Source organism: Typopeltis vanoorti, chromosome 20 (assembly GCF_054136105.1).
Source record: "Typopeltis vanoorti isolate ZY-2024b chromosome 20, IOZ_Tvanoo_1.0, whole genome shotgun sequence".
NCBI lineage: Eukaryota > Metazoa > Arthropoda > Arachnida > Uropygi > Thelyphonidae > Typopeltis > Typopeltis vanoorti.
In genome coordinates, this window is record NC_143568.1 from 103,761,680 (window position 1) to 103,788,505 (window position 26,826).

The window sequence follows — 26,826 nt, forward strand, 5'->3', positions numbered from 1 at the left end:
GAAATTCAAAGCAAGTGATGGTTGGCTAGAAAAATTTAAGACATGCCACGGTATTCGGTATCTATCAATCTCAGGGTAAAACTGTCTAGTGACTTTTCTGCCATAGAACCATTCCAAAAAGCTTTTTTAGAAAAAATTCTTGAATTAAATTTAACCGATGATGAAATTTATAATGCAGACGAAAGTGGTCTTTGTTGGATGTTGTTACCAGAGAAAACTCTAGTTCACAGAAATGAAGCCTCAGCACCCGGTCGAAAAATGTACAAAGAGCGTGTCATGATAATGCCTTGTGCAAACGCCTCAGGAAAACATAAATTAAAGTTACTTATGATTGGAAAATCAAGAAACCCAAGACCATTTAAGAACTGCTGCCTTCCGGTTTTGTACCGAAGTCAACGTAAAGGATGGATAAATATCAAACTTTTTTCAAACTGGTTTCACAACGATTTTGTACCGTCTGTTAAAACTTATTTAAAATCCCAGAATTTGGAACAGAAAGCACTTTTATTATTGGATAACTGTCCTGGACATCCTCTGGCAGATGAATTGATTAGTAAGGATGGAAATTTTACTGTTATGTTTTTACCTCCAAACTGTACTCCATTGTTGCAACCAATGGATCAGAACATAATACAATCCATTAAATTAAAATATCTTAAAGACCTGCTTTTAAGATATTTACCCGCAAAATTATGACGTTACCACATCGATAAAAAACATAAATTTGCAAGATGTAGCATTTTCAGTTGCTGCTTGGGAAGCCGTCGAACCTGAAGCAATTCGAGTGTCATGGAAAAAACTGTGGCCTTCTAGAATTTACCAAGATAACTATGGTGATACACAAAAAGAGGAAATTCAAAACGTGCATGATTTGGTTAAAAATATAAATCCAGATGTTGAAATTTCACAAACAGATGTTATGGAATGGATTACAGGTAGAACCGAAAGTGAATTCGAAATCAAATCAGATGCTGAAATTATAAATATGACAATGCAGAATGAATTAGATGACGATGAAGAACTCGAAGAAAAAAAGTAAAACATGGAGAGGCAGTGGACAGTTATAATATGTGTATAGAATGGGCTAAGCAGAATGATACGCCATTCCACAAAATTTTGTTGCTAATGCAGCTCCGAGAAGAAGCATTCGAAATAAGTTTAGCTTCCAAGAAGCAAAAGAAAATCAGTGACTTTTTTACAAAGAAATAAAAAAAACTTTTTGTGTTATTTTGTGAAATTTTTTTTTTGTGTTGTGTACAAGAAAGTGATATTTTTTATGCAAATTAAATTATGTACTGCGCTATGCAATTTTATTAAATCAGAATCCTCAACAATACAGCACATACACTTTTTGGGCATCCTTCGCGTGGATCATCAAGGCTGGTACAGCCGCGTTTAATTTTTACTTTACAGTACAGTAGCTTTTTTTCTATTAGTTACCTCATTTATTTACAGAATTAAATTGACGTATCATTAGAATGTGATTATTTTTGTCTTAAATGCTAGTTATTGTTGCCTCTTGGGGGAAATTCGCTAATCCGAACGAGCACGGTTTTTATTTGTTCGGATTAGCGAGATACCACTGTACTATCAATGCCATCTACTGCCCAACATCAATAAAAGTATTTTTTATCTGTAAATTTGTGTTTTTATGGCCAATTTGCCTGTACGCAGGAAAGAAACCCTTCTTCCTCTGTATAAAATATGCTAACTCACCTTCAATTGAAAAAGTCCATATAAAGATTTGTCTCATCATGATGAGAATTGAACACAGGTTTTTTCCAGTCGCAGAGTTGCAATGTTCTGTCGTTTTTCCAATTATGCTATGGAGGTGCTTAATTCCCATTTGATGCTGACTAATTTTGATTTTTACATTTGTTTAAAGTAAAAAATACATGATGTTTTGCATTTTTTATTTATAAGGAAGTTTAATTTTTAAATTAACTCTTAAAATTCAAAATTTTTGAATTGCATTTTTTTAAAATCAGTTAAGTTTTATATAATTTAATTGAGAAAGTTATTTTTAAAAAATGGACATTTAATAAGAAATTATAAATTAATATGGAACTTTTTGGTTTTGAAACTATAAAAACTTCAAAAGTGATTGAAAATTAATACCCCCCCCCCCCCCCCAAATCCCTGGCATGTCAACTGCCTTGGTATTGCTATACTTAAATGTATAACTTGATCCAAGCTTGTATATTTACATTTTCTTAGGGCTTTTGATTGAAATGAAAAATCTTTAATGATCTCAAAGATTTCTTGACAGTTTCTATCACCATTTTTTGAGATGAGCTGGAATGAACAACTCGGAATATTGAAGTGATTTTTACTTGAAAGATTTTTTTTCCTCTCTATAAGTGAGTTCTCAATCAATGTGTAAATCTTAATTAGCGAAGAAAATGGTTGAAAAGATTTAAACTTGCATAAAACCTTTTGAAAAGGATAAAATATATCTGTTATTGATTTGTAATGACTAGACAACTTTGAAATTTAAAAAATAAGTTTTAAAGTGATCAAAAGCTTACAGAAATACAAAAATGAGATGAGCTCATATTGCACTGCTTTTTTTTTTTTTTTTTAAATAATTTTACTTCAAGTTGAAACCTTTTAGACTTATTTTTAGCTTCTTTAATTTTATTTATACACTGATATCTAGAACATAAATTTTAATCAAATCTGTCTGATTGTATCTTCATGTTAGTGGACTTTTTAGTATCTTTTAGTATATAAAGATCATTTCAAAGGTTCTGCACACTGTATTCTTGTTGCTAAACCAAACAGTTAACAGAACACATCTATAAATCTTCAATGTTATCTGCATTCTGGCTTATTACTGCTGCATGATGCTTGGATAAATCTTGTATTTCTGTCAGCAAACATTTTTGTTGATGTTATTGATAAGTTGGTCACTTCAGCAGAAATCTTGTCAATCATAATAATAGTTTTGTAGAAAAGTTATTTTAACTTAGAAAACAGATTGAAGTCTGAATGTTTCATGTCAGCACTATGCAGGGAGTGAGAAAGCACTTGAATAGTAAATGAACATTTGCTATCCAAGCGAGAGATTACACAACTTCATATAAACTCTGGTACTGAATCTTTATTTTATTTCATTTAATTTTAACTCTATAAATTTATAAGAAAAAAATTAGTCATTAACATTTAATGCATTAAAGTTTATTTTTTTAAAAATTGTTTTCTTCATGATGAAAACAATTTTTAAAAAAGTCTTGAAAGTTTCATTTGGTTCTGAAGTTGAAATAGATTGGATGCTTAATACCCTATTGAGCAATTATGATTAATCAGTGGAAAAATGGAAAATTGAAGATCAGACAGCAGATCATGACAATAAAAAAAAAAAAATTTAATTTATTTCCAGGAATTAATAAATTTACTTCAGAACCTGTGCATTATTGTACAGAAATTTAAATTCCAGTGAATGAAACTATTGTATGCATTGTTTATGATTTTTATAAAACTTTCTAATTCAGGATCATATTTTTATTTTAAGGGAAAAAGTTGAGAAATCATGGGAATATAACAAAGATCTGTATTTAAGTTTTGTAGATCTGAAAAAGACAATGCGATATGGTTCCAAGAGAAAAGCTGTTCAAAATGTTAGTTATTTGTTGTAAATGGGACATTATATTGAGCAGTACATAGGCTATGTTTGAATTCTAAGTCAGAAATTAGAATTGAAGAAGGTGAGTAGTCTATTGCATAACCTCAATGTCAATACATCTGTGGGATTGGATGGTATACCAGCTCATGTTGTACGAGAAGCAGCTAAAGAATTGTCAGTACCCTTGACCATTTTGTTTAATTTGAGTCTCGGGTCTGGGTTAGTCCCGAGCGGGTGGAAAGAGGGGAAAATAGTTCCACTGCATAAAGGTGGTTCCAAGACTGCTGTTGTAAATTACCGACCGATTAGCATATCAGGAATCATTGTCAAGGTCTTAGAGAAAATAGTCAAGAGGAAAATACAAGATTGGATAGAAGAAAATGGGATACTGTATCGGGGACAGCATGGTTTTGTGAAGGGTAGGTCATGCCTCAGTAACTTGCTCACGTATTATAACACAGTGACGGCTGAACTGGATAAGGGTAATGGGTTTATGGTGATTCTACTGGACCTTGACAAGGCCTTTGACAGGATTCCACATGGAATTCTAATCAGTAAATTGCAGCATATGGGAATGGACATAGGGTTGGTGAGATGGATAGGAGGGTGGTTGACGGAGAGATATCAGAGAGTGGTTTACTCGGGAGTAGAGTCCACAAGACGGCCTGTGACTAGTGGTGTGCCACAAGGATCTGTTCTTGGACCACTGCTGTTTAATTTGTTCATAAATGATATAGGAAATGATCTGAGAGGAACAGTTCATTTGTTTGCAGATGATGCAAAGTTGGGTAGGGCAATAGTGAATGCAGATGACGTCAAAATTTTGCAGGATGATTTGGATAGATTGGAGGTCTGGGCTAAGGAAAATGGATGTCAGTTTAATGTGGCAAAATGTAAGGTTATGCATTTTGGGGTGAAAAGATTGGCGGCAGTTTACTGCATTGGTGTAACCCTGCTCCAGGAAATTGATGAGGCACGAGATTTAGGAGTGTTGGTGGATAAGGAATTGAAATTTAGGGGACACATTGCAAAAGTGACCAAAACAGCTCATCAAATCACTTGGTTGCTGAAGAATACGTTGACAAGCAGAGACAAGCAGGTTATTGTTCCTCTCTATCGAGCCTTGATAAGACCCCATCTAGACTACTGTGCTCAGATTTGGTCACCTAGGTTTCTTCTTGATGGGGAGGAGGTGGAGAGGATCCAGAGGCGAGTGACCAAGATGATAGCAGGTCTGTGGAATGAACCGTATGAGAACAGGTTGAGGATTTGTGGGTTGCAAAAATTGGTTGATAGGCGGAAGAGGGGAGATATGATTGAGACATTCAAATTACTGAAGGGTTTCTATAAAATTAATTCAGAAGATATTTTTGAGAACAGGGCTGGTTGTGGGAGGACTAGGGGACATGGAAACTGGGCAAAAGTGTGGTTAGTAAAGGTGTTAGAGCTGGGTTCTTTACTTTTAGAGTAGTGAATGAGTGGAATGCGCTCCCTGAGTCTGTAGTGGATGCTGTGACAGTGAATGAGTTTAAGGCGAGGTATGATAGATACTGTATGAATGTCAAATAGTTGTGATGAATATGATTTGGGGCCTCCCTCGATGAGTCTAATGATTCCCTGGAGTTGCCCGTAGTAATAGTATAGGAAGATAATTTGTTCACATTATTTTCACTATTATTCATCATCTTATATGGATCATATTATGAAGCAAAGTGGCATTAAACTTGATATCAAAATTAGAGATAATATTATACTCCTAAATAAATCCAGTACACATCTGCAGCATTCCCTAATTAAATAGAATAACTGCAATAATCATTTTGGTGGGAAAATCAGCAATAAAAACCTGGTTTTGTCTGTTGGTTAGCATATCTGCTCTCTGACCATCAGGCTGTGCATTCAAACCCTGCCATGAGCATTGATGTTTGTGATTGTCTTTAGGTGGGAGATGAATTTCATTGCCTTGGTTGAGGCTGTCAACCTGCATATTACATCTTCAAATCAAAAAATTAGAATAATCAAAGAAAATGTGTTGAGTGATTTGCAATTCTAATTTATTGCAATAAATCTACAAACCTTGTAGATTATATAACTATGTAAACACATAAAAATGTAATATACATTATAAGAAAACCGTTATTTGAAAATATTCACAAAAGTAGAATAATTTTTAACTTGTTTCAAAATATTAGAATAATGCAAAAATTATAGTCAAAGTAAAACCACATGAAAATCAGTACTTTGTTGCATTCCCCCCCCCCCCCCCTTGACTTTTATGATCATAAAGGGTTGGGTATAATATTTACTAACTGTTCAGTCCTTTTATGAAAACATGCCCATATGGTCTGCAGATTAGAAACAAGTTCATTTTTGTCTCTTGGGGAAACTTCTTGAAGATGTTTCTTCATAATTCTCCACAAATTTTCAATGGGGATTTAAATCTGGTGAGTTTGCCTGCCAAGGAATTACACCATTGATTTGCCTTTCTTTGTGCCATCTAGTAGTGGGCTTGGAAGTGTGATAAGAAGCTGAATCTTGCTGAAAAAGGAAATCACCATCACATAAATCTTCCAATGCTGATAACATGAAGTGCTCAAGAATTTCTTGGTACACTTTGGAATTGACTCTTTCATACACAATACACAGCCTACCTGGACCCTCTGCAATCATACAAGCCCATACCATGACAGAGGTTGTAAATTTCACCGTATGTTTCATGCATTCTTTATTAAATGCTTCTTACTTAAGATGCCAAACACGTATCGCTTGATGACCATGAGACACACGAAACATACTTTCATTTGCTAAAAAGTATCTTTTTCCAGTCCACTTCACTCCACAACAGTCTTTGCTTACACCATCACACTCTAGCTGCCTTTTGCTTGAAAGGCATAAGTGTCTTTTTTAGGCACACGTGATTTAAAACCCAATTTGTGAAGTCTTCTCGATGTTGTAGATTTAGCTACATTCACACTTAGTTCTTTCCATCTCCTGTGAAAATACCTTACACTTTTTGGAAGCGATTTTTCTTCAATTTCCTCTCATCTCTTAATGTAGTTATTACCTTTCGACTGTTATTGCAGTGATTATTTTGATAACTCTGGTTATTAGAATATTGTCAATACTCTACTCACGCTTGCCTGAGATCATTTCAATTCCTTAGGTATAAACTGTTGAGTGTGGCCTTCTTTGTGTAGAGACACCATATGAAACTTCTTAGCTTCCAATGTGTCACTTGTTCGACCCAATTTTAGCAAATGATTAACTGAAATCCATGCTTAAATGATTCTTCACACACAAGTCAATCCTGCAGCTACTGAAATATATGCCATTTCTATGCGCTTCTCAAAACCAATCCGAAAAATTTGGAATATTCTAATATTTGAACGACATTAAAAATTAAGTTAAGGGGATAAAAATCCCTTATTGTTTTTCAGCCAGTAAGCGAAACTAAGATCGAACACTACGATCTGTAACGTTTCATGCCGACGAACTGTCAGCGTATCCAAGCGTAAGTGTAAATACGCTGACAGTTCGTCGGCATGAAACGTTACAGATCGTAGTGTTCGATCTTAGTTTCGCTTACTGGCTGAAAAACAATAAGGGATTTTTATCCCCTTAACTTATATCAACCTCGCCAGAAAAAAATAGCCTTTTGGCTTTTCAACGACATTAAAAATTATTGTAATTTTGTGAATGTTTTCAAATAACAGTTTTCTTATAATTTATATTACATTTTTATATGTTTACATGGTTATCTACAAAGTACATAGATTTGGATGATGCTAATTCATATTCGGTAGTAATTATTTTCTATGCAATAAATTAAAACTGCAAATCATTCAACACATTTTCTTTAATTCTAATTTTTTGATTTGGAGGTGGTGTAGAGACTTGAAGTGACTTGAAAAAGTTGTACATTTGGTCTCCAGACCAGGTAAAAAAAAAAAAAGAATTAAAAATGTAAAAAAATTATAAAAATTTATGAAAAGAAAAAAAATCATAGTCCACCCATGATACTACAGTACCATGGGTGGACTGTGACTTTTTTTTTTTTTCCTACTGCATTATTCAGTGTGAGTGGGAGACACATAAGACAAAAACATTGAAAATAAGCAGAAACATTTTGAAAATGTGAACTGCATCCTGAATGGAGAACTTATAGAACAAGTAAAACATTTCAACTATTTATGCACAAATTTTAGTGAAGATGGAAACTTTTATATTTGAAATGGAAAACACAATTAGCAAAACTGGTAATAAGAAGTTGACTGAATAAGAGAGAAATGAGTCAAAACACTAAACTAGTTGAATACAAGCGTGTTCAAATTAATTTTCACACATGGATCTGAGAGCTAGGTTAGAAATAAAACACTTGATAAAAAACTGGAGATCATAGAGATGAAAGTTCTGAGAAGGATTAGGGTAGTGAACAGCAGTTCACTACCCCAATGTGTTAGCAGAGCTAATCTCAGGTGATATGGTCTTTTAAACAGAATGGGAAAGGAAAGATTAGCAAAACAAATGTTCTTTGCCAGGAGGATGGTGGGAAAAAGACCTAGAGGATTGATATAGTAAATGGGAGACAGAAATATAAGATCTGATATGATAATTAATACTTAAGGAATTGGTAGTGTACACTAGAAATATAAATTAAATCAACTTTAATATATACTTTCTGATATTTGCCATCTTCATAGGAACTTAAGATAAAGACACGTGCACGCAAATGAGAAACGAAGTGTTTCAAATTCAAATGTGCAAATGACCAAGCCCTAACCACTGAACTAAATCACATCCTTAACACTTTCTCAGCCAATGGCTATCCCCCAAAAAAATACTAAAACCAGATATCCACAACCCACCTCCCCCCCCTTTCACCAAAAAGATTACTCTAAATCCATCACCATTCCCTACATCCCAGGCACCTCGGAAAAAATCAATAAAATCCAAAAAAAAACATGACTTGACCACTTGTTACAGACCATATAGAAAATTGGCATTCCTTATCTGCTCCACTAAAGATCAACCACTTCCCCTAGAACTACCTGGTGTATACCAAGTTCCTTGCAGCTGTAAATTGTCCTACTTTGGCCAAACAGGCAGGACAGCAAATATCAGAATCTCAGAACACAAGGACTACATCCGATTTCACCAGTACAGCCACTCTGGGCTTGCAGTACATGTTCTGGATACCCGCCACAGAATAAGGTGGAAGAAAGCCACAGTAATACACCACAGCAAGTTCAAATATGAAAGACTATTCATGGAATCAGCCTCAACCCTTAGGAACATGCCAAATCTCAACAAATTTGGATGCATGAGACTGCCCCAAATTTGGGAAACATACATCAGAAGAACTTCAGCCTAAAGGCCAAGAACACCTAATATAGCCCGCCAGGGGGCACCATCAGGACTTTATGAAAACGGTAGCTTCCTCGCTTCGTTTCTCATTTGCTGTTATGTAGTACTTGTGCGCACGTGTTTTTATCTTAAGTTCCCATGAAGATGGCAACGTGACATTGCCGAAATATCGGAAGGTATATATTAAAGTTGATTTAATTTATATTTCTAGTGTATACTGTCAATTTCTTAAGTATTAATTAAGACTACCAGCGTATAAGCCTTTCTACAAGAATAAGATCTGATAATGTTGGAGTCTTGACAGATAACAGATTAATTTGGAGGAAACTTGCTGATAGGAAGTTGGTAATGATGTAACTTTTTCATATAGTCATAATATCCTGTACACCCCTTGAGGATGCATATCAGGAATTTGATTATGATGATGAATTTTCTAATCACCCCGGGGTGGGGAACTAATTCCACAGGAACTATGCAGTTGCAGAAAGGATTAAGAGAGTCTTAAAGTGTACAGAATCTGTGTCTCTTGTTTAAAAATCAGTGGCTCAAATTTTCGACAACAAACTGCTAAGAAAAGCATTTGGTTTTGCCTTCTGAAGTTTTTGACTTTGGTTCTAGCAAGAGTGGTGTGCTTTTAACCTTTGCCAAGACCCAACATTTTCAGCAGTTTCTATAATGACTTCTGTATTTTCATGAGAATCACTAGAGTAAGTTTGCTAAGCTCGTGTTAAGTTCATTTTTGCTAAGCTTGTGTAAATTGTCAATTCATTGGAAACTGGAAAATTGGAGATTTGCCAGCATGGTTGGTATTTTTGTAATGCTTTGGTTGGTCAAGTGGAGAGTTCCATTCCAACTAATGGAACTGTAGGTTTGTATTTTCTCACTATGTATCCCCCCCCTCCCCTGGGTGATTAGAAAGTTCATCATTATAATCAAATTCCTGATATGTACATAATGAGAAAATACAAAGTGGTGGATGAATTTTATTGCCCATTGTTTAACTCCTAGTACACCCACTACTAGTGAATATGGGCTTACAGTTGTTACAGGTAGAATTCACATTAAAAAAACTCTTCAAAAAATGGCTATTGTAATAAACTAGTGAACACTGTTAAATTCTGTGGATTCCAGTGATTTTATTATATTTGTTTGTTCATTTATTTTATTTATTTCACTATTACAAGGGCATTCTGAAAGTAATGCCTTCATTGGGGTAATTCTATATCTCTTTTAGGTGTAGAGTCACTTTTTATTGGCTATATCTCTCTTCAAAAGATATATTATTATTATTATTATTACGTAACACCTCCAGGGATCCAAAGACTTATTGAGAAGGGTATCTGCTCTACAACTCTGTCTTCACCAACCTTCATAATCTACACCAATGCCATCTACTGCCGACCACACAGCTAGCATTTTCACAGACAATCACAACATCCATGCCCACAGTGGGATTAGAACCCGCAGTCTTTTGGCTGGAGAGCGGCTAATCACTCAGCCAACCAGTGAATATAGCCAGTGAAAAGTTACTCTACATCCAAAAGTGAAATAAGAGAAAGTGTATTTTGGCTTAGGTGCTGGTTTAAGCTCATCTTCAGGTTTAATGGAATGAATGTGACTATGTGAAATAATTGAAGTTTGATAGTTGCAATATTTCACAGAGGCATATAGAGGGCGCTAGGGTCGCTGAAGCACGCAGCTGTGGATTTGAGCTGTTGTAAAAAAAAGTGTTTTTTAAAAGGTGTATAGTGTGAATTCCTTTGTGAATTGTGCTCCATTTTTTTTTTCTCAGTAACACGTGTTGTTTAGAGGTTCTGCTTTAGAGTTTTGTGTTATTTTTGAGTTACCGAGAACGCGTGGTCACAGTCGAGAGTATTGGCTGCGGAAGAAAAGATAAGTTATTCGCTATTTGGTATAGATGAATATAACGTTTATATATATGTATGTATACATTTAGCATTGATGTATATATAATACAGTGTTTATTTAGCCTTTATATATAATTACTTTAGTAAACGATTACTTTAGTAGTTCCTCGGCAGTAAGGAATGATGGCAGATTCAGATGCAGTCGCAAATGGCGTGTCGCCAAGTCCTCTGCCATTTAAGAACTCCATTATAAGTAATATAAGGGACTTTGTAGCCTGCAGTACTTGCAGCATGTATGCGTCTCGGGAGTTGTATATGTGGCTGGTGAGAGAGAGGGAGGGAGTGCATGTGTGTGAGAAATGCAGGCAACGGGAGGAAATAAATGAAATAGATATATCAATAACTGACCTAGTTGCTCCAGGAACGGGAAATGAATATTGGAAGACAAGTAGTGTGATAGGAGAGAATGAAAAAAAAAAATGAATGAGAAAATAATAGTCGATAGTGTGGAAGGCATGAGTGACTGTGAAAGTTTTGGAGATGGTTTTGTTTGGGAGAGTGAATTTTGATTTAGAATGACTGACTTGCAGAGGGAGATAGATGGACTGAAAGAGGAGGTGGAATGTCTTGTGAATGAGATGAGAAGTATGAAAGATGAGATGGGGAGAATGGAAGAGATAAATGCAAGATGAATCAGAGTAGGAGAGAGAGGGAGAGTTTTGGGAAGGATAGGAGTGGAGAGCATTTTGAGAATGATAGAAGAGGAGAGAATGGAAACAGCAGGAGAGAGGGAATGAGAGAGGCATGGGAATGCTAGAAGAGGAGAGAATGGAAATAGTAGGAGAGAGTGAATGAGAGAGAGGTATGGAAATGCTAGAAGAGGAAAGAATGGAAACAGTAGGAGAGAGGTATGGGAATGCTAGAAGAGGAGAGAATGGGAGCAGTAGAGGAGATGGAATGAGAGAGATGTATGGGAATGATAGAAGAGGAGAGAATGGGAATAGTAGAAGAGAGAGAATGAGAGAGAGTTAAGGGAATAACACAAGAGGAGAGAATAGGATAAATGAAAAAGAGAGAATGAGAGAGAGTTATGGGAGTGATGGAGGAGGAGAGAATGGAAACAGTAGGAGAGAGGTGTAATGTATGGTGGCTCAATGATCCGTAGTGTGCAAGATAGGATGCGTGAGGAGTGTTTGCCTGGAGGAACAATAGAGAATGTGGCTATGGCAATTAAGATTGGGTGAAAGGATGGATGGAATGATTGTGATGGTAGGTGTGAATGACTTGAGAGGCAGTGTAAATCGGGCGACGAGAGATCTGAGATTCTTGCTTGAAGTTGTGCAAAAGAAAACTCAGAGAGGGAAGATTGTGTGTGTGTGTTGCCCAGGTATGGTAGTGACGAGCTGAGCAGAAGAGCATCAATACTGAATCACATAATAGCCAGAATGTGTGAGAAGAGAGGGTTGGAATATGTGGATGCTTGGAGGGCATTTGAAGAAAGAAAGGAACTGTATGCTAGAGACTGCTTGCATTTGAATGAGGAAGGACGAAGGCATCTGGAAAAATTGTTGTTTTCTGAATGAGTCAGTGTGTCAATGCAGGGAAACTAGAATTCCCAGGGTGGATGATAGCAGGGATTGCCTCTTGTGAGAATGGGTGCTTGGGGGGGGAAGGGGGGACGATGTCAGGAAACATTGAGCCCAGGGGGGCTCGAGAGGGGACAGTGATAGGTATAGAAGCGGTGACATTTTTTTGCTCTATACTAATGCCAGGAGTATCTGAAATAAAGGAAATGAATTGGTGGCGCAGATAACATCAACCTGGCCAAAGATTATTGGGATCTCTGAGATGTCGTTGATGGAGGATGATATAATAACCGGAATTGAAGTGGCAGGGTACAGCATTTTTCGGCAGGAAAGGAAAATGTGGTGGTGGAGTACCGCTTATTATAAGTGATGACTTATGTCCTCTTAGTGTAGAGGCTTTGTAAGGCAGTGACACAAATGGTTTTGAAAGCATATGGTGTGAGATAGAATTGCCCAAGACAGGATATTTATTGGGGTATTGCTATAAACCAGGGAGCACAGAGGGTAGGGGACCAAGAGATGTTTAGGCAGTTGAACTTGGCAAGTGCAAGAAGAATGATTGTTATGGGAGATTTTAACTACAACAGTATAAGCTGGGAAGAGGAAAATGCAAGTAGTAAGAAGGGGATAGAATTTCTGGAATTCTTGAGGGACAAATGTCTTTGGCAGCATGTGATGGAGGGAACAAGAGGTTCAAGAGTTTTGGATTTGGTCAATAGCATCAGAAGAGCTGATAATAAGCGAGATGACATCTCTTCCACCAGTTGGAGAGAGTAACCATGTGGTTTTGACTTGGAAGATGAACAGACATGCAAGTGTATCAAAGAAAAGGGAATGTATGTGGAATTATAAGGCGGGTGATTATAGTAATCTTAGGTATCAACTAGGGGCAGTTTCATGGAGGGCAGAATTGGAAGGCCAGGATATCATTAGTGCTTGGGAAATTGTGAAAGAATTTTTATTAGCAGCAATAGTAAGCTGTATTCCACAGGTGAAGAAGCAGACACAATTTGGTGTAAAGTGGATGACAAATGATATCAAACAGGAACTGCAGTTGAAAAAAGAGATTATGGAGGATATACAAGGAGAAGGGTAGAGGACAGATACATGAAGAGTATAAGTCGCAGGCCAGGAGACTGACCAGAATGGTGAGGAAGGTAAAACTGGAATATGAGAAGAAATTGGCACTAAGATCCAAAGAAAATCCTAGGGAATTTTTTAGCTATGTGGCCAGTAGGTGGTGAAATGATTGTGGAAGAATGACATTGCAGGATAAAAATGGGAATAGTGATGGATGCAGAGGACATAGTGGAGTTGTTCAATGAGCACTTTATTGGAGTATTTCATCCTGGAGGAGGTTTTAATACTAGAGGAATAGGACAGGATCATGGTTTAGAGGTGCAAGAGCAGAGTGTGTTCCAAATACTGAGTACTCTAGATACCAATAAAGCTGTTGGACTGGATGGTATTTCACCACGGGTTTTGAGAGAATGTGCTAAAGAACTGACAGTTCCGTTGACCTGGCTTTTCAATAAAAGTCTGGCTGAAGGAAAAGTACCCAGGGAATGGAAGCGTAAAGCGAAATTAATGGCAGTAGCAGACTTGAATTGTCTAATTATAGGCCTGTTTCTGTGTCATCAGTAGTTAAGGTCTTGGAGAAATTAGTGAGGGACTATATACAGTGTTGGGTAGATGAGGATAATGTTATCTCTGAGAATCAACATGGATTTGTTAAGAGGCGCTCTTGCTTTAGTAATATAATTGTCTTTTATAATAAAGTGACAAGAGCAGTTGATGAGGGAAAGGCATATACTGCCATTTTTTTGGATTTTGCAAAGGTGTTTGACAGGGTGCCACATGATAAGCTGATATTTAAGTTGCAGCACATGGGTTTAAATGTTGGGTTAGTCAAATGGATTCAGGATTTGCTGACTGATAGGTATCAGAGAGTTGTGTATGATGGGACAATATCAAGGAAGGTTACAAGTGAGGTTCCACAGGGCTCAGTACTGGGACTTGTATTGTTCAATCTTTATATCAATGATATTGTCAATGGATTGCAAGGGGACATTCAGTTGTTTGCAGATGATGTGAAGTTGGGAAGGGTTATCAGTAATAGTGCAGATGTGCAGCCCTGCAAGAGGATTTGAATAAACTAGACAGATGGGCAAATAAATGGGGGTGTCGGTTCAATGCAGCAAAATGTAAAGTCTTGAAGTTTGGAATCCATCGATGGGAGGATGCGTACTCGATTGGAGGAGCTGTACTGCAGGAGGTAGGGGAGACGAGATCTGGGGGGTGATGATTGATAGAAAACTGAAATTCAGGGAGCATATTGCAAAGGTGGTGAGGGTAACTCAGAGGATTGCTGTAATACTGAGAAGGACGCTGACCTGCAGAGATAAAAGAGTTATCATTCTGTTGTATAATGTTGTATAAGGCCCTGATCAGACCACACTTAGACTATTGTTCTCAGATGTGGTCTCCAGGATTTGAAGGGGATAAATTGACTGTGGAAAGGGTCCAGAGGCAGATAACAAAGATAGTGTCAGGACTGTACAATATGAGTTATGAGGATCGACTGAGGGAATGTGGACTGCAGAATTTGGTGGATAGAAGAAGGAGAGGTGATATGATCGAAACTTTTAAACTATTGAGAGGCAGTTACAGGGTAGACATTGGAGAGTTCCTTCACTTGGTGGAATGGCGGGAAGGAGCAATGGCAAGGGGCCATCCCTGGAAGTTACGAAAGGAGGCTGTGCACAAGAGGGTGAGGAGTGGTTTCTTTGCGTGGAGGGTGGTTGAACCTTGGAATGCATTGCATGAGAGAGTGGTTGGTGGGAACGGTCAATGGGTTCAGGGAGTGGTATGATAAACTTTGTATTTCCTAAAAACGACCTCCCACGATGAGTCTTTTGACTCCATGGAGGCCTGGATGATAATAATAATAATAATATAAAAATTGTAATAATATGCACACAAACAGTAAATGGAAGATGTTAGACTAGAAACCCAAGGTCCTAAGAGGATCCCTTTGTGAGCCTTGATTGTTGGGCAGGAGGTCTAAGAATTATTGTTTCCCAAATCTTGGGGAGTTTCCTATAACCACATTGATTGTTTTTTAAATATGTTGCTGACTCAATCTTTCAAGTTTTATTTGCTATGGTGAAGCATTTGTTTCTGTGCAAGGTGTTCAATGCTTGGACAGCTAGATTACTACTGATCATAATTGTTGTAATGGATGACTGACTTGTTCATAATAAAAGTTTGCTAGAATAGGGTATATAACTGCTGCTTTCTTTCCATTAAACCTGAATATATATAAAAAAACAAAAATATTTTTGAAGTTTATTTTCATAGACTATTTCTTGACATAATCTCTCTGTCTTTCACTACAGTTAAGTTTTTCAAAGCCCTTATAGCACAACTGTTAAGGTTTCTGCTCTGGTGGAGTCTTGATCTGTAGGGAGAATTTTCATTTTGTTCACTTTAATGGCTGTCAGAGAAATTGGATTTTAAGTTATTTAAAATATATTAAAAATTTGAAAAATTTGTTACGTGGTGGAGAAAGTATATTGAAAGGAAGGAGATTATATGTCGAGAAATAGTGTCTAAAAATAAAGAACACTTCAAATGATCTTTTGTTTTATTTCACTAATATGCTCTTTTGGATGGGAAGTTTTTTCAGTATAGGCATTATTTTCAAAATGCCTTAGTAAGAGAAAAAAAAATAGTAGAACTTGTATTATCTGGAATATATCAGCCTTGAGCCACAGTTTCTTTCACATGCAGTGCATATTTAAGTGATTTCCTTCCAGGCTTTACTGACACAAGCAATTCTTAATAGTAAGCTTATTGCATTGGATTATTTTATAATGAATAATTGTTCAATAAGCATAATACAGCAGATTTGACTTAGGCTTTAAAACCTGCCATGATCCTCAGTCCATGGGTTGTAAACATGCACAGCCTAGATGTGGATAGACAGAAATATGAAAATATAAGGACAGTCAACTGCACTCAAAAAGATTGATGTTGAAAGACAGTAATTTATCCTTTTATTTATTAATGTTTTTTTTTTTTTTTAATGGGGTTTCCATAAGTTGACTAGACAGTTTTAGATTACTTGGTTCTCCTCAGATGAGACCAGATAGAAACTTGGAATACCATTGAAACTTACACAGCTCATAACTCATTTGTTGCTATTGATTGAAGCTTGAAATTATTATTTTTCTGAAATATTCATTATTTATTTTTTTATAAGTCCCAACCACAAAAGGCTATAAAACTTTAAGACCGAACCTGCTAAGGATAGATAATCACAGAACTCAGTTATAGAGATTAAATATGTCCAATATAGGCAACTGCTACCTAAGACATTACAGAGTTCCATGCTACTAGCTTTAAATTGCTATCCTGCTTATTAGAGACATCGAATAGCTTTAAAAGTATTCCACGTTTGGTCTGTACAGTTGGATTCTTAGGCTTCATATTAACTCTATATTACATTGTAATTTCATCATGCATCATTTTACAATCTAATTATGTTGATTAAATTGGAAAGTTAAAAGTTTTTCCACTTAGTTAGACTATAAATTTCAGATGCCAAGAAGTTATATGTTTGGTTTTAATCCTTTATCCAAGTGTAATTAAACAGTTTGCCCCTGAAGTATCTTTACGACTGGGCTACTTGTATACAGAGGCTGATGACTTCACATCAATTGCCTTAGTATCCCATAATGCAAAGTACATGCTCTTTTGGATGTGTATAATGCTATGCCTTTTTACTACTTGTAAATGGAAAATATGACTTCTGCATTATTTCAACCTTGGTATCCTTTCTGGGTCTGGCTCACACTGATGAGACCTCAATAAAGGTCGAAACTAGTCAAGTATTGGCCCTTCCCATAATGCTATGCATTATCTTTGTCTAGTTGTGCTGAGCACTCTAAATAGTTTTCAGAAGTGCCTCAAATACTCCCTCCAGCTCTGATTACTTATAGTGTTACTGCAATCAGCACATCTTTGATTCAGAGCAAACCTTGATATTTTAGTGCATATATTAGTTTACTGTTAAGAAAAATAGAGATTTGGCATAGTAAATAATTTAGCAGTGTGCTGTGCATGAATGAACAGATCAAAATAATTGCCTCATTTAGGCAACTTTAATAGTGGGATACAATGGATGTATATGTCAGTTTTATAGATCCATCTTTGAATCGATCATGCTTTAAGCATGTTTCTTAACAAGTCATCTCATGTGTACCCCAATTCCAAATGCTTGCCAATTAGTTTGTACTCTCATTCCTCATGTCATCCATCACTTTCTATAATCATTGCTCTGAGTAGTATTACTAATCCACATTAGTTATAGAGAACCCATGGGGGACCAGAGAAATTGTTTATTATAGTGAACCTCCTTTACAATAATGGTGGTGCTTGTGGGAACATTTGGCCAGGACTTTTTGGTAATTTGTTATAATAAATCAGTTATAGAACAAACATTATAAACCAGTTTTCTATATGCTGTTAAATAACTGGTTTATAATGTTTGTTCTATAACTGATTTATTATAACAAAATACCAAAAAGTCCTGGCCAAATGTTCCCACAAGCACCACCATTATTGTAAAGGAGGTTCACTTGGATTGCCTTGAAATAGTGTATGTTAACACAAGTTATGCATACTCCCATTCTATATGTTTGGTGATTAATTTGCACTCCTATTTCTTACTGTTATCTGTCAGTGTCTGTGGGCTCAAGTTTCTAGTGCTTGCATTCATTTGATTTCACTTAATTTAAATATGTAGATTTTTATATTTTTTCCAGTTTTTAATTTGTAAAATTTCATTTGAGAAGAATCTGATTTGTATGAAACAAAAATATAGAAAGTGAACCTTTGTGGCAGATACTTTTCATTTTTTTTTTTTTTTTTCATTATCATGCTTGTCAAGGATTTAGACCTAGAGTGGCCTGTTCCGGCCTTAGAAGTCATCATTGAATCTCTTAAGAGGACGTCCTGGTTTTCTTTTTCCTAGTGGTTTATAATTTCTAATTTACACCATAAATTGGTTTGCATTAAAAAATGATGAGTCTTTTGACTCCAGAGTACCTTTATAAATAATAATAATAATATAATAGTGCAATCATTAAAAAAAGTTTCATGGTCAGCAGCTGCACTAAAAGCTTACATTTGCAGAGAAAAAGAAAATGCAATCAGTTAATCCAAGCATTGTTAAACAGAAAATGTTTTAATAAATTCTAAAATTCTCTGATTTGAAGAAGTAGCATTTCTGCATTTTAATTAATTATCATTTTTGCATACAGAAGCATTTGTAATAGTGGGATATGGAAGAGAGTGTTCAAACCAATTATTTTAAGTTATGGATCTGAGGGTTGGGTTAGAAATAAAGCACTGGATCAAAGATTAGTGACCACAGATGGCATCAATGGCAGAATCATGTTCAAAATGAAGATATTAGAAACTTGACACTGTTGGCATTCAAGAATGTGTGAGTAGGGCCACTCTGAAGTGGTATGGTCACTTAAACAAAATGACAATTTGATTCAGTTAGAAGTATCATAGAAGACTGAAATGTTAGATACAACAATATTGGGGTGCTGGTAAGTAATAGACTAATTTGGAGGAAAATTGTTCATGTGAGATTAGTAGATTAGTAATAATGTAAACTTAATAATCATGGATATGGAATATATAAAGATGTTTTCAGATTACAGAATTTTTGAAAATATTTCAAAATATTGAATTTTTTAATTAAGACCTTTAATCTCTATTATAACCATTATTATTTCTACCGAAAATGTAAACATCCTGAAAAATAACCATACCAGTAAGCTACTTAAAGATTGGTCTGTAATATCATATCATTGCTCTTACAAAACTGGCTACTATTATTATTATTATTATTATTATTATTATTATTATTATTATTATGTCCTTATATAATTAGCTGTAAACAAGAAGATAGAAAATAATATAAAAATACATTTTAAATAAGCAGCTTCTTAAATCAGAAAGATTGAATTATCTACCAGCTATATGCATTTTTTTTTTTTTTTTCATTTTTCATTTCATTTTTCTTTTAGTTGAACTTCATGATGTGTTTGAATCATCTACATTCATCTTCCTTGTATTCGAAATGTAAGTATTGTATTTATTTAGTTCTGTTTATTAATTTCTGTGAATATTTTTTTCTTGTTGGCTAATTATATCAGTCGTCACACATTCGCTTTTTTTTGTGTGTGTTTTATATTATTACATTGTTTATCAAATTCTTTGTTTGTCCTCATATTTTATATGAGGACAACATCCTGACAAGAATAAAGATGGAAGGGGTATGATATATTCCTTGAAGATAGAAAGGGTAAAAAGGGAGGTGGAGTGATATTGATGATAGAAAAAGAATTCTATCCATACAAGGTAGAGATGAAGGGCAAAATAGTGGCAGTGCTTTTGAGGCAGTATGGTGTGAGATAAAGGTGAATAGAATGAATAATTACTTAGTTGGATGTTGCTATAAATCTGGTAGTGTAGAGGGTAGTGACCATGAATGAGGAATTGTGTGGAAAGGAGATCATTGCTGCTTGGGTGATATTCAAGAACTATCTAATAGAAGTAAAATCTAAATATGTTCTGAGGGTCCAAAGCAAATTAGCAAAATATAAACAAATTACCCAAGCAAATAGGAAAAGGGTGATCAGATAGGTGATTTTAATTATGGCAATATAGATTGGGATGACAAAATAACAACTGGAAGTAAAGAAAATGAGTTCCTCAAGTTTCTGAGGATCAGCTATCTCAGTCAATAACACAGGGCCAGCGAGGATTGAGTCTTGAATTTGATCATCTCATCAGAGGATGTCATTATAAAATGTGAGGTGTCAAATCTCCTTCCATTGGTGAGAGTGACCATGAATTGATTACCTGGGTGGTTGCCAGCCATGTGAGGAGTTCTGTGAGGAAAGGACATTTGTGGAATTACAAGGCTGGTGATTATGAGAAGCTCAGGAAACAGCTTGCAGTCATAGTATGGAATGAGGATTTGGGTGAAAAAGAAATCAGTGCTGCTTGAGTGATATTCAAGAACTATCTAGTAGAAGTAATGTCTAAATGTGTTCTGAGGGTCAGAAGTTTAAATAAGATATGTGAAATAGATGAATGCAGAGATTAAGCATGCAATACAGAGGAAGAAGGCATTATTGAAAACTACATGAGTGTCAGTAATCACTTCCATGAGAAGTGCAAAGAGCAGGCAAGGAGGGTGACTCAGTGGTTAGTAAGGGTAGCAGAAGTGCAGTATGAGCAGCAGTTAGCTAATGAAGCTAAAAAAAAACTTGGTAATTCTTTTGATATGTAGCCAGCAGAAAAAAAACAACATAGAATTACATTGATTGGAGAAAATGGTATAAGGACAACTGCTGTGGTGGATATAATTAAGATATTTAATGAGCAGTTCATAAAGGTCTTCCATCCTTGTGAATATAACATCATGGAGAATTTGAGAACAGTAGATGAAGAGGAGGAACTGATTGAGTGAACAAGAGGTATATGGAGAATTGAGCAAACTTGATATTAATAGGGCTGTGGGACTTGATGATAAATCGCATGTTTTGAAGGAATGAGACAGGGAGTTAATGTCTGCCTTATTTACTTATTACTCACATATTTAATGAGTCTTACATTGGGTTAAGTTTCAAAGGAATAGAAGGAAAGCACGATTGTACTGCTTCATAAGTGATGTGACAGAACCCCAGCATCAAATTATAGGCCAATCTGTGTGTCAGGTGTTGTTAATGTGTTGGAGAGGCTGGTGAGAACCTGGATACAGGGAGTTAATGTTTGCCTTATTTACTTATTACTCACATATTTAATGAGTCTTACATTGGGTTAAGTTTCAAAGGAATAGAAGGAAAGCATGATTGTACTGCTTCATAAGTGATGTGACAGAACCCCAGCATCAAATTATAGGCCAGTCTGTGTGTCAGGTGTTGTTAATGTGTTGGAGAGGCTGGTGAGAACCTGGATTCAGAATCGGATTGACAATAGTGGTATTATCTTTGATGGATAGCACAGATTTGCTGAAGGGCAGTCATGTTTTAGTAATGTACTTAATTACAATAAGGTAACTGCTGCATTGGATGAGGGAGATGGATACACATTGATATACTTAGATTCTGCAAAAGGTTTTGGTCATGATAAGTTGATAGTCAAACTATAGCAAATGGGACTGAATATTATGCTACTGCATTAGATTGGAGATTAGCTATTGATAGATATCAGAAAATTGTGTATGGGGGAGCAACATCCCGGAAGAGGAAAGTCGCTAATGGTGTGCTTCAGGGGTCTCTTTTAGAGCCATTGCTGTTTAACCTATATGTTACTGACATTGGGAAAGATTTGAATGGGATACATTGCAGTTGATGTAAAGTTGGGAAGAACTATGAAGAGTAGAGCAGATCTTGTTGCCTTGCAAGACTTGAATAGACTGAGTGAATGGGTATGCGTGTGAGGATGCCAGTTCAGTGTTGCAAAACGTAAGGTTTTAAAATTTGGTAAACAAAAATGGGATGTAGAATTTATTCTTGGTGGGGATATATTGTTAGACGTGGAGGAAATAAATGATTTTGGGGTGATGGTGGATAAGGATCTAAAATTTAGAGGATGCATTGCCAAAATTGTAAGGACAACCCAATGAATTCTGGGAATGTTGTAAAGGACGCTGACTTCTAAGGAGAGTGGTTCTATTGTATAAGGCCACATATGGACTACTGTGCACAGATTTGGTCACCTGGCTTTCAAAAGGATGAAGAGATGTTAAGGATCTAGAGGCAATTGACTAAGGCACTTTCTGGTCTCTGAAATGTTGAATGTGAAGAAAGATTGAGAAGATGCAATTTACAGTCTACTGGATAGAAGGAAGAGGGATAATGTGATAGAGATGTATAAGTTGGTAAGGGATTGTTATAGGATTAAAGATGAAGAAGTTTTTCATAAAGTGATGGGGGATGGGAAAGAACAAGAGGTAATTCCTGGAAGCTTTATAAGGAGAGTGTGAGCAATGCAGCAAGAAGGTTTTTTTACATGGAGAGATGTGAATGATTGGAATGCATTGTTTGAGAGTGTAGTGTTTGCAGAGAATTCGAATGTATTTAAGGCACAATATGATGAGCTGATAGTCGATGGTGTGCATATGATAAAGGGACTTTCCAATATTGGAAAGTCCCTCTTTGACTCTGTAGGGTTTTGGGATAATAATAATATTTGACATCATCAATATTTGACAAGCAATTCAGTTTTAGTTTAAATTGAGCTTTGAGATGAGCTTATTTTAATGAACAGCATTTTGTTGTTGTTTTACTTGTTGAAATACCGTATTTACTTGAATATAACTCGCACTTTATTTTTTTCAAAATAAAAGATAACAATTGTGGTGCAAGATATATGCAGGGATTTTCAGAAACTAAAGTTTTCAGGAAAAAACTGAAAATGGGTATAACTTACCAAGAATCTCCTATTCACTATCGATGCATACAAGTTTTTTTTTAACGATGCATTCCTTGTATGCATCGTTAAAGTCATCTACCCAAATAGCATCATCTTTTTTCCCATTATTTGAAGCAAAAATTACCAGTAATTTACAAGACTTGAGGTACGTAATGAACAATCCTTTACGAATGACTAATGAAGGGAAAGCAGAACGTGAAACAGACAGCAATGGTATGCCAATAGAGATACAGCAGCTCTGAAGACGTGCATATGATTGGTGCAGTATTAACAAAAGATTGTGCAATCCAGTGACAAAGGCAAGCAGACACTTCCATAATATCTAAAACTGCCATAACAACATTCGCTATATATTTCTTAGTTTTAACACGTTCATGATGGGGTGGTGCTTTGTCCGTTTATCGTTCTGACGGAACTTCTCCTTATTGTTTGTGTACTGCTTCCGCGTCATGCAGGCGGGCTAACTCATGCAAAGTTTCAACCCTTCAGTTGAATTTTATTGCTACTTGTTTACATGCCGCATCAGCTGGTGGGCAGACTTGCACATACATTATTTGGCAAGTTTGTGGTAGAATTTAAGTTGAAGTTAGCCTTTGTGATCTGTCTTAATAACATCGAAAATTTCAAATGCAATTAAACAAACACTGATTTCATGTAATTGAAAAATTGGACAATAGTTTTTTTTTTAGTTAGATTCTGTGTTTGCCAGTGCAACATATGGTTTTGCTTGAGTCTATACAGCATAGTTTCTGTTTGAGGGGACATGTGATACATTAGTTAGTGCTGTTTTTATCCCAGTTGTTTCTAATTACACTATTTGTTGAGAAATATATCACACAGACTGCAAATGTCTCTGCACCTTATTCAGTTATACAATAAAACTACTTGTTTTTCTCGTCTACAGTATAGTGACTGTTGGGGAGGGCGTGTTGTTTGCTGTGTGGGAGTGAGTTACTATCGCCCCAACAGGAATGTGTTTAAACTTTTTTTTATGGGTGAGGTATATGCAAAACTTTTTAATTTATTTTTTTGCAAAGTAAAATCAGGAGTGCGAGTTATATTCCAGTAAATACAGAATTACAAAATGGATGCATAATCAAATCATACAACTCTATTCCTTATTAAATTATAAGAGTTCCTAATTAAATTGTATTTTAATATGCATGAAAATTGACACCAAATTCTATCCTGTATTCAATTTATATGCCTGTTAATATATGATTTTTCACTGAGTTGCATCTAACTCTTATCATCTTTCTGTATAAATCACCAAAATAGATCTTGTATTAGCACATAGCACCTCTGTAGCACAATTAGTGATAATAACATCATTTGATTGACAGATCTGGATTCAAATCCGGTCTAAGATTTTTTACCTAAAGATTTTAGCTAGACTTATATTCTCCTCTTGGAGTCTAGTTTTCTTGTTTTGCAAGACAGAAGAATTGATCAGAGACTATACTAGTCAGCAAAATCATTATAGTTCATGTTCTTCATTTCTTGCCTCACACCACCATCTCAACCCAGTTTGATGAATCGGCACCATTACAACATTAAATGATATGTTTTCATAATGTATTTAACTTTTTCATTAACTTACGAGCAATTTTACCATTTTAACAGAATTAACGCAACATTGATAAGAAAGTTGAAAGTTAACGTTGTTAGTTATTTTACTGTTTTGGTGATTGTTTCCATCACCTTACTGTCTTCTGGAAGACCACTAATATGTTGTTTGTACAGAATGTTGAGGTTCAGTGAGATATAAGCCTCAAGTGTACATTCTTTGTGCACATTGATTTAACTTGCCCGCAAGGTTTTCTCAAGATAGATATTGTATAGTTTCAAACAACTATGTGCATTAAGGTTACAAAGTTCATAGTTACTTTAGCTAATTCCTTAAAAATTCTCAGGTACTTTTTTGTTTTGTGATTTTGCTAGATACATTCCAGCATATCCCATGATCCCATTTATACTAAAATTAAGATAGCTTGACTCATTTAAAGATCCTAAATATTAAATTTTATCTAGATCTCTACAACCATAGTGTATATCGATGGAAAGCCAGAATGAATTTAAGTGCTTATTAATTTTATGAAACATGCCTAAAAATGAATGCTGCTGTGTTCTCTCTCTCTTTCTCTCTCTCCCTCAATACTTAAAAGCATATTAATCATTTCAGATGCAAGAATGGAGAGCTGTTTGATTATCTTACCAATGTTGTGGCTCTTTCAGAAAAAAAAACAAAGTAAGTGAGGAAGTTTGTTTTATCTGTCTCTATCTTTCCCTCTTGTGCATGTTTAGATTTTTTAATAAATTATTTTGTCCATTGAATGTATTATATTTTAATGAGATCATTTGTGAATAAAAGATAATAAGTTAATGAATGTAACGTATCCAGAAGTTATTCTCCTTTTGACTAACAAATTTACCTACTAACAAAACTGTTAGTAGGTAAATTTGGATTAAATTAAATTAAAGCCTCCCTGTCTTTCTCTGTCGTGCTGTTTAATATTGGTCCTTATAAGCATAAGCAAGCATTTTCTTTTGTGCAAAACATTATTGAATTGTATTATGGCTAGTGGGACAGTTGTGAGAGTAAACTTGAAAACATACTAAGAGAAAAATGATTAAAAATTCTCATCTTATACTACTACTATGTTCACTGGGCATCTACAGATGCCGTATGGTCACTTCGATACTCGGTGATGTTCCACACCAGGCCTCGCCATGCAGTCCTATTGTTTGCTTTTCTGGCGGCCTCAACTCTCTGAAGATCAGTCACTCCACATATGCCATCCATCCATCTCATTGATGGTCTACCCCTGCCTCTTTTTCCAGGAACTTTTCCTTCTGTTACTGTTCTGAGAAGTCCTCCTTCCATCCTTTCTATGTGTCCAAAATATTTTAATTTTCTTCTGTCAATGTCCTTAAGGAGCCTTAAAGTTCTACTGATCTTTTCTAACACCCATTCATTTGTATGCCTTTCAGTATTTGATATCCTCAACAGCCTTCTGTAACACCACATCTCAAAAGCAGATATCCATTTCTTATCTGACTTCTTTAGGTTCCAAGTCTCGCATCCATAAGTCGCTGTTGGAAAAACAACTGCATCCAAAATCCTCAACTTTGTTCCCATGGAGATAGATCCATCCTTCCAGATTTTAAACAGGTCTCTGACTGTTGTTTTAGCTATTCCTAACCTTTTTCTGAACATCTTCTAAACAGCAATTCTTCACATTAATAATGGATCCCAGGTACTCAAACTTGCTGACTTCCTCAATTCTTTCTCCATTAAGGTACACTTGTTTCTCAAGAGCTTCTCTGTTTGTTTTTCCTTTGAGAACCATGATCTTTGTCTTGCTAGAATTGAGTTGAAGTCCGCTGTTACTACTGATCTTATTAACTTTGTCAAGAATTAGTCCTAGTTCTTCCATATCATTACAAAGGAGTATTGTATCATCAGCATACCTCAGATTACTGATCAATCTACTTCCTATCCTAATTCCTGTCCTGAGCTCATCTAATGCTTCACGCATGATGTCCTCTGCATATATACTAAACAAGTGAGGAGAAAGTAAACATCCTTGCCTAACTCCTTTTCCAACTTGAAGCTAGTCAGTCAATCCAACACCTGTTCTTACCGTGGCTTCTTTCTTGTTCCTTATACAAGTTGGCTATCAACCTGATAGTGTGTTGAAGAAAACCCATTCTTTTCATTACTTCCCACAGTTTCACATGCTCAACACAGTCAAAAGCTTTAGAGTAGTCTAAGAAACACATTATCAGAGGGAGTCTGAATTCTTTATATTTTTCTATGATCTGTCTAAGGCAAAGGATCTGATCTCTGGTGCCCTTA

The 26,826-nt window shown here is 35.7% G+C and overlaps 1 protein-coding gene across 2 annotated transcripts in view; it reads left to right on the forward strand.

Annotated features, from left to right (window-relative positions):
• Positions 1 to 26,826, forward strand: part of PhKgamma (phosphorylase kinase gamma) — a 154,990-nt gene that overhangs the window by 34,351 nt on the left and 93,813 nt on the right. For both annotated transcript variants that reach the window (XM_090409820.1, XM_090409819.1), the window contains exons 4-5: positions 19,550 to 19,604; positions 25,150 to 25,215. In XM_090409820.1, coding sequence (XP_090265946.1) covers positions 19,550 to 19,604; positions 25,150 to 25,215 — 121 coding nt within the window. The remainder of the gene's footprint in view (positions 1 to 19,549; positions 19,605 to 25,149; positions 25,216 to 26,826) is intronic.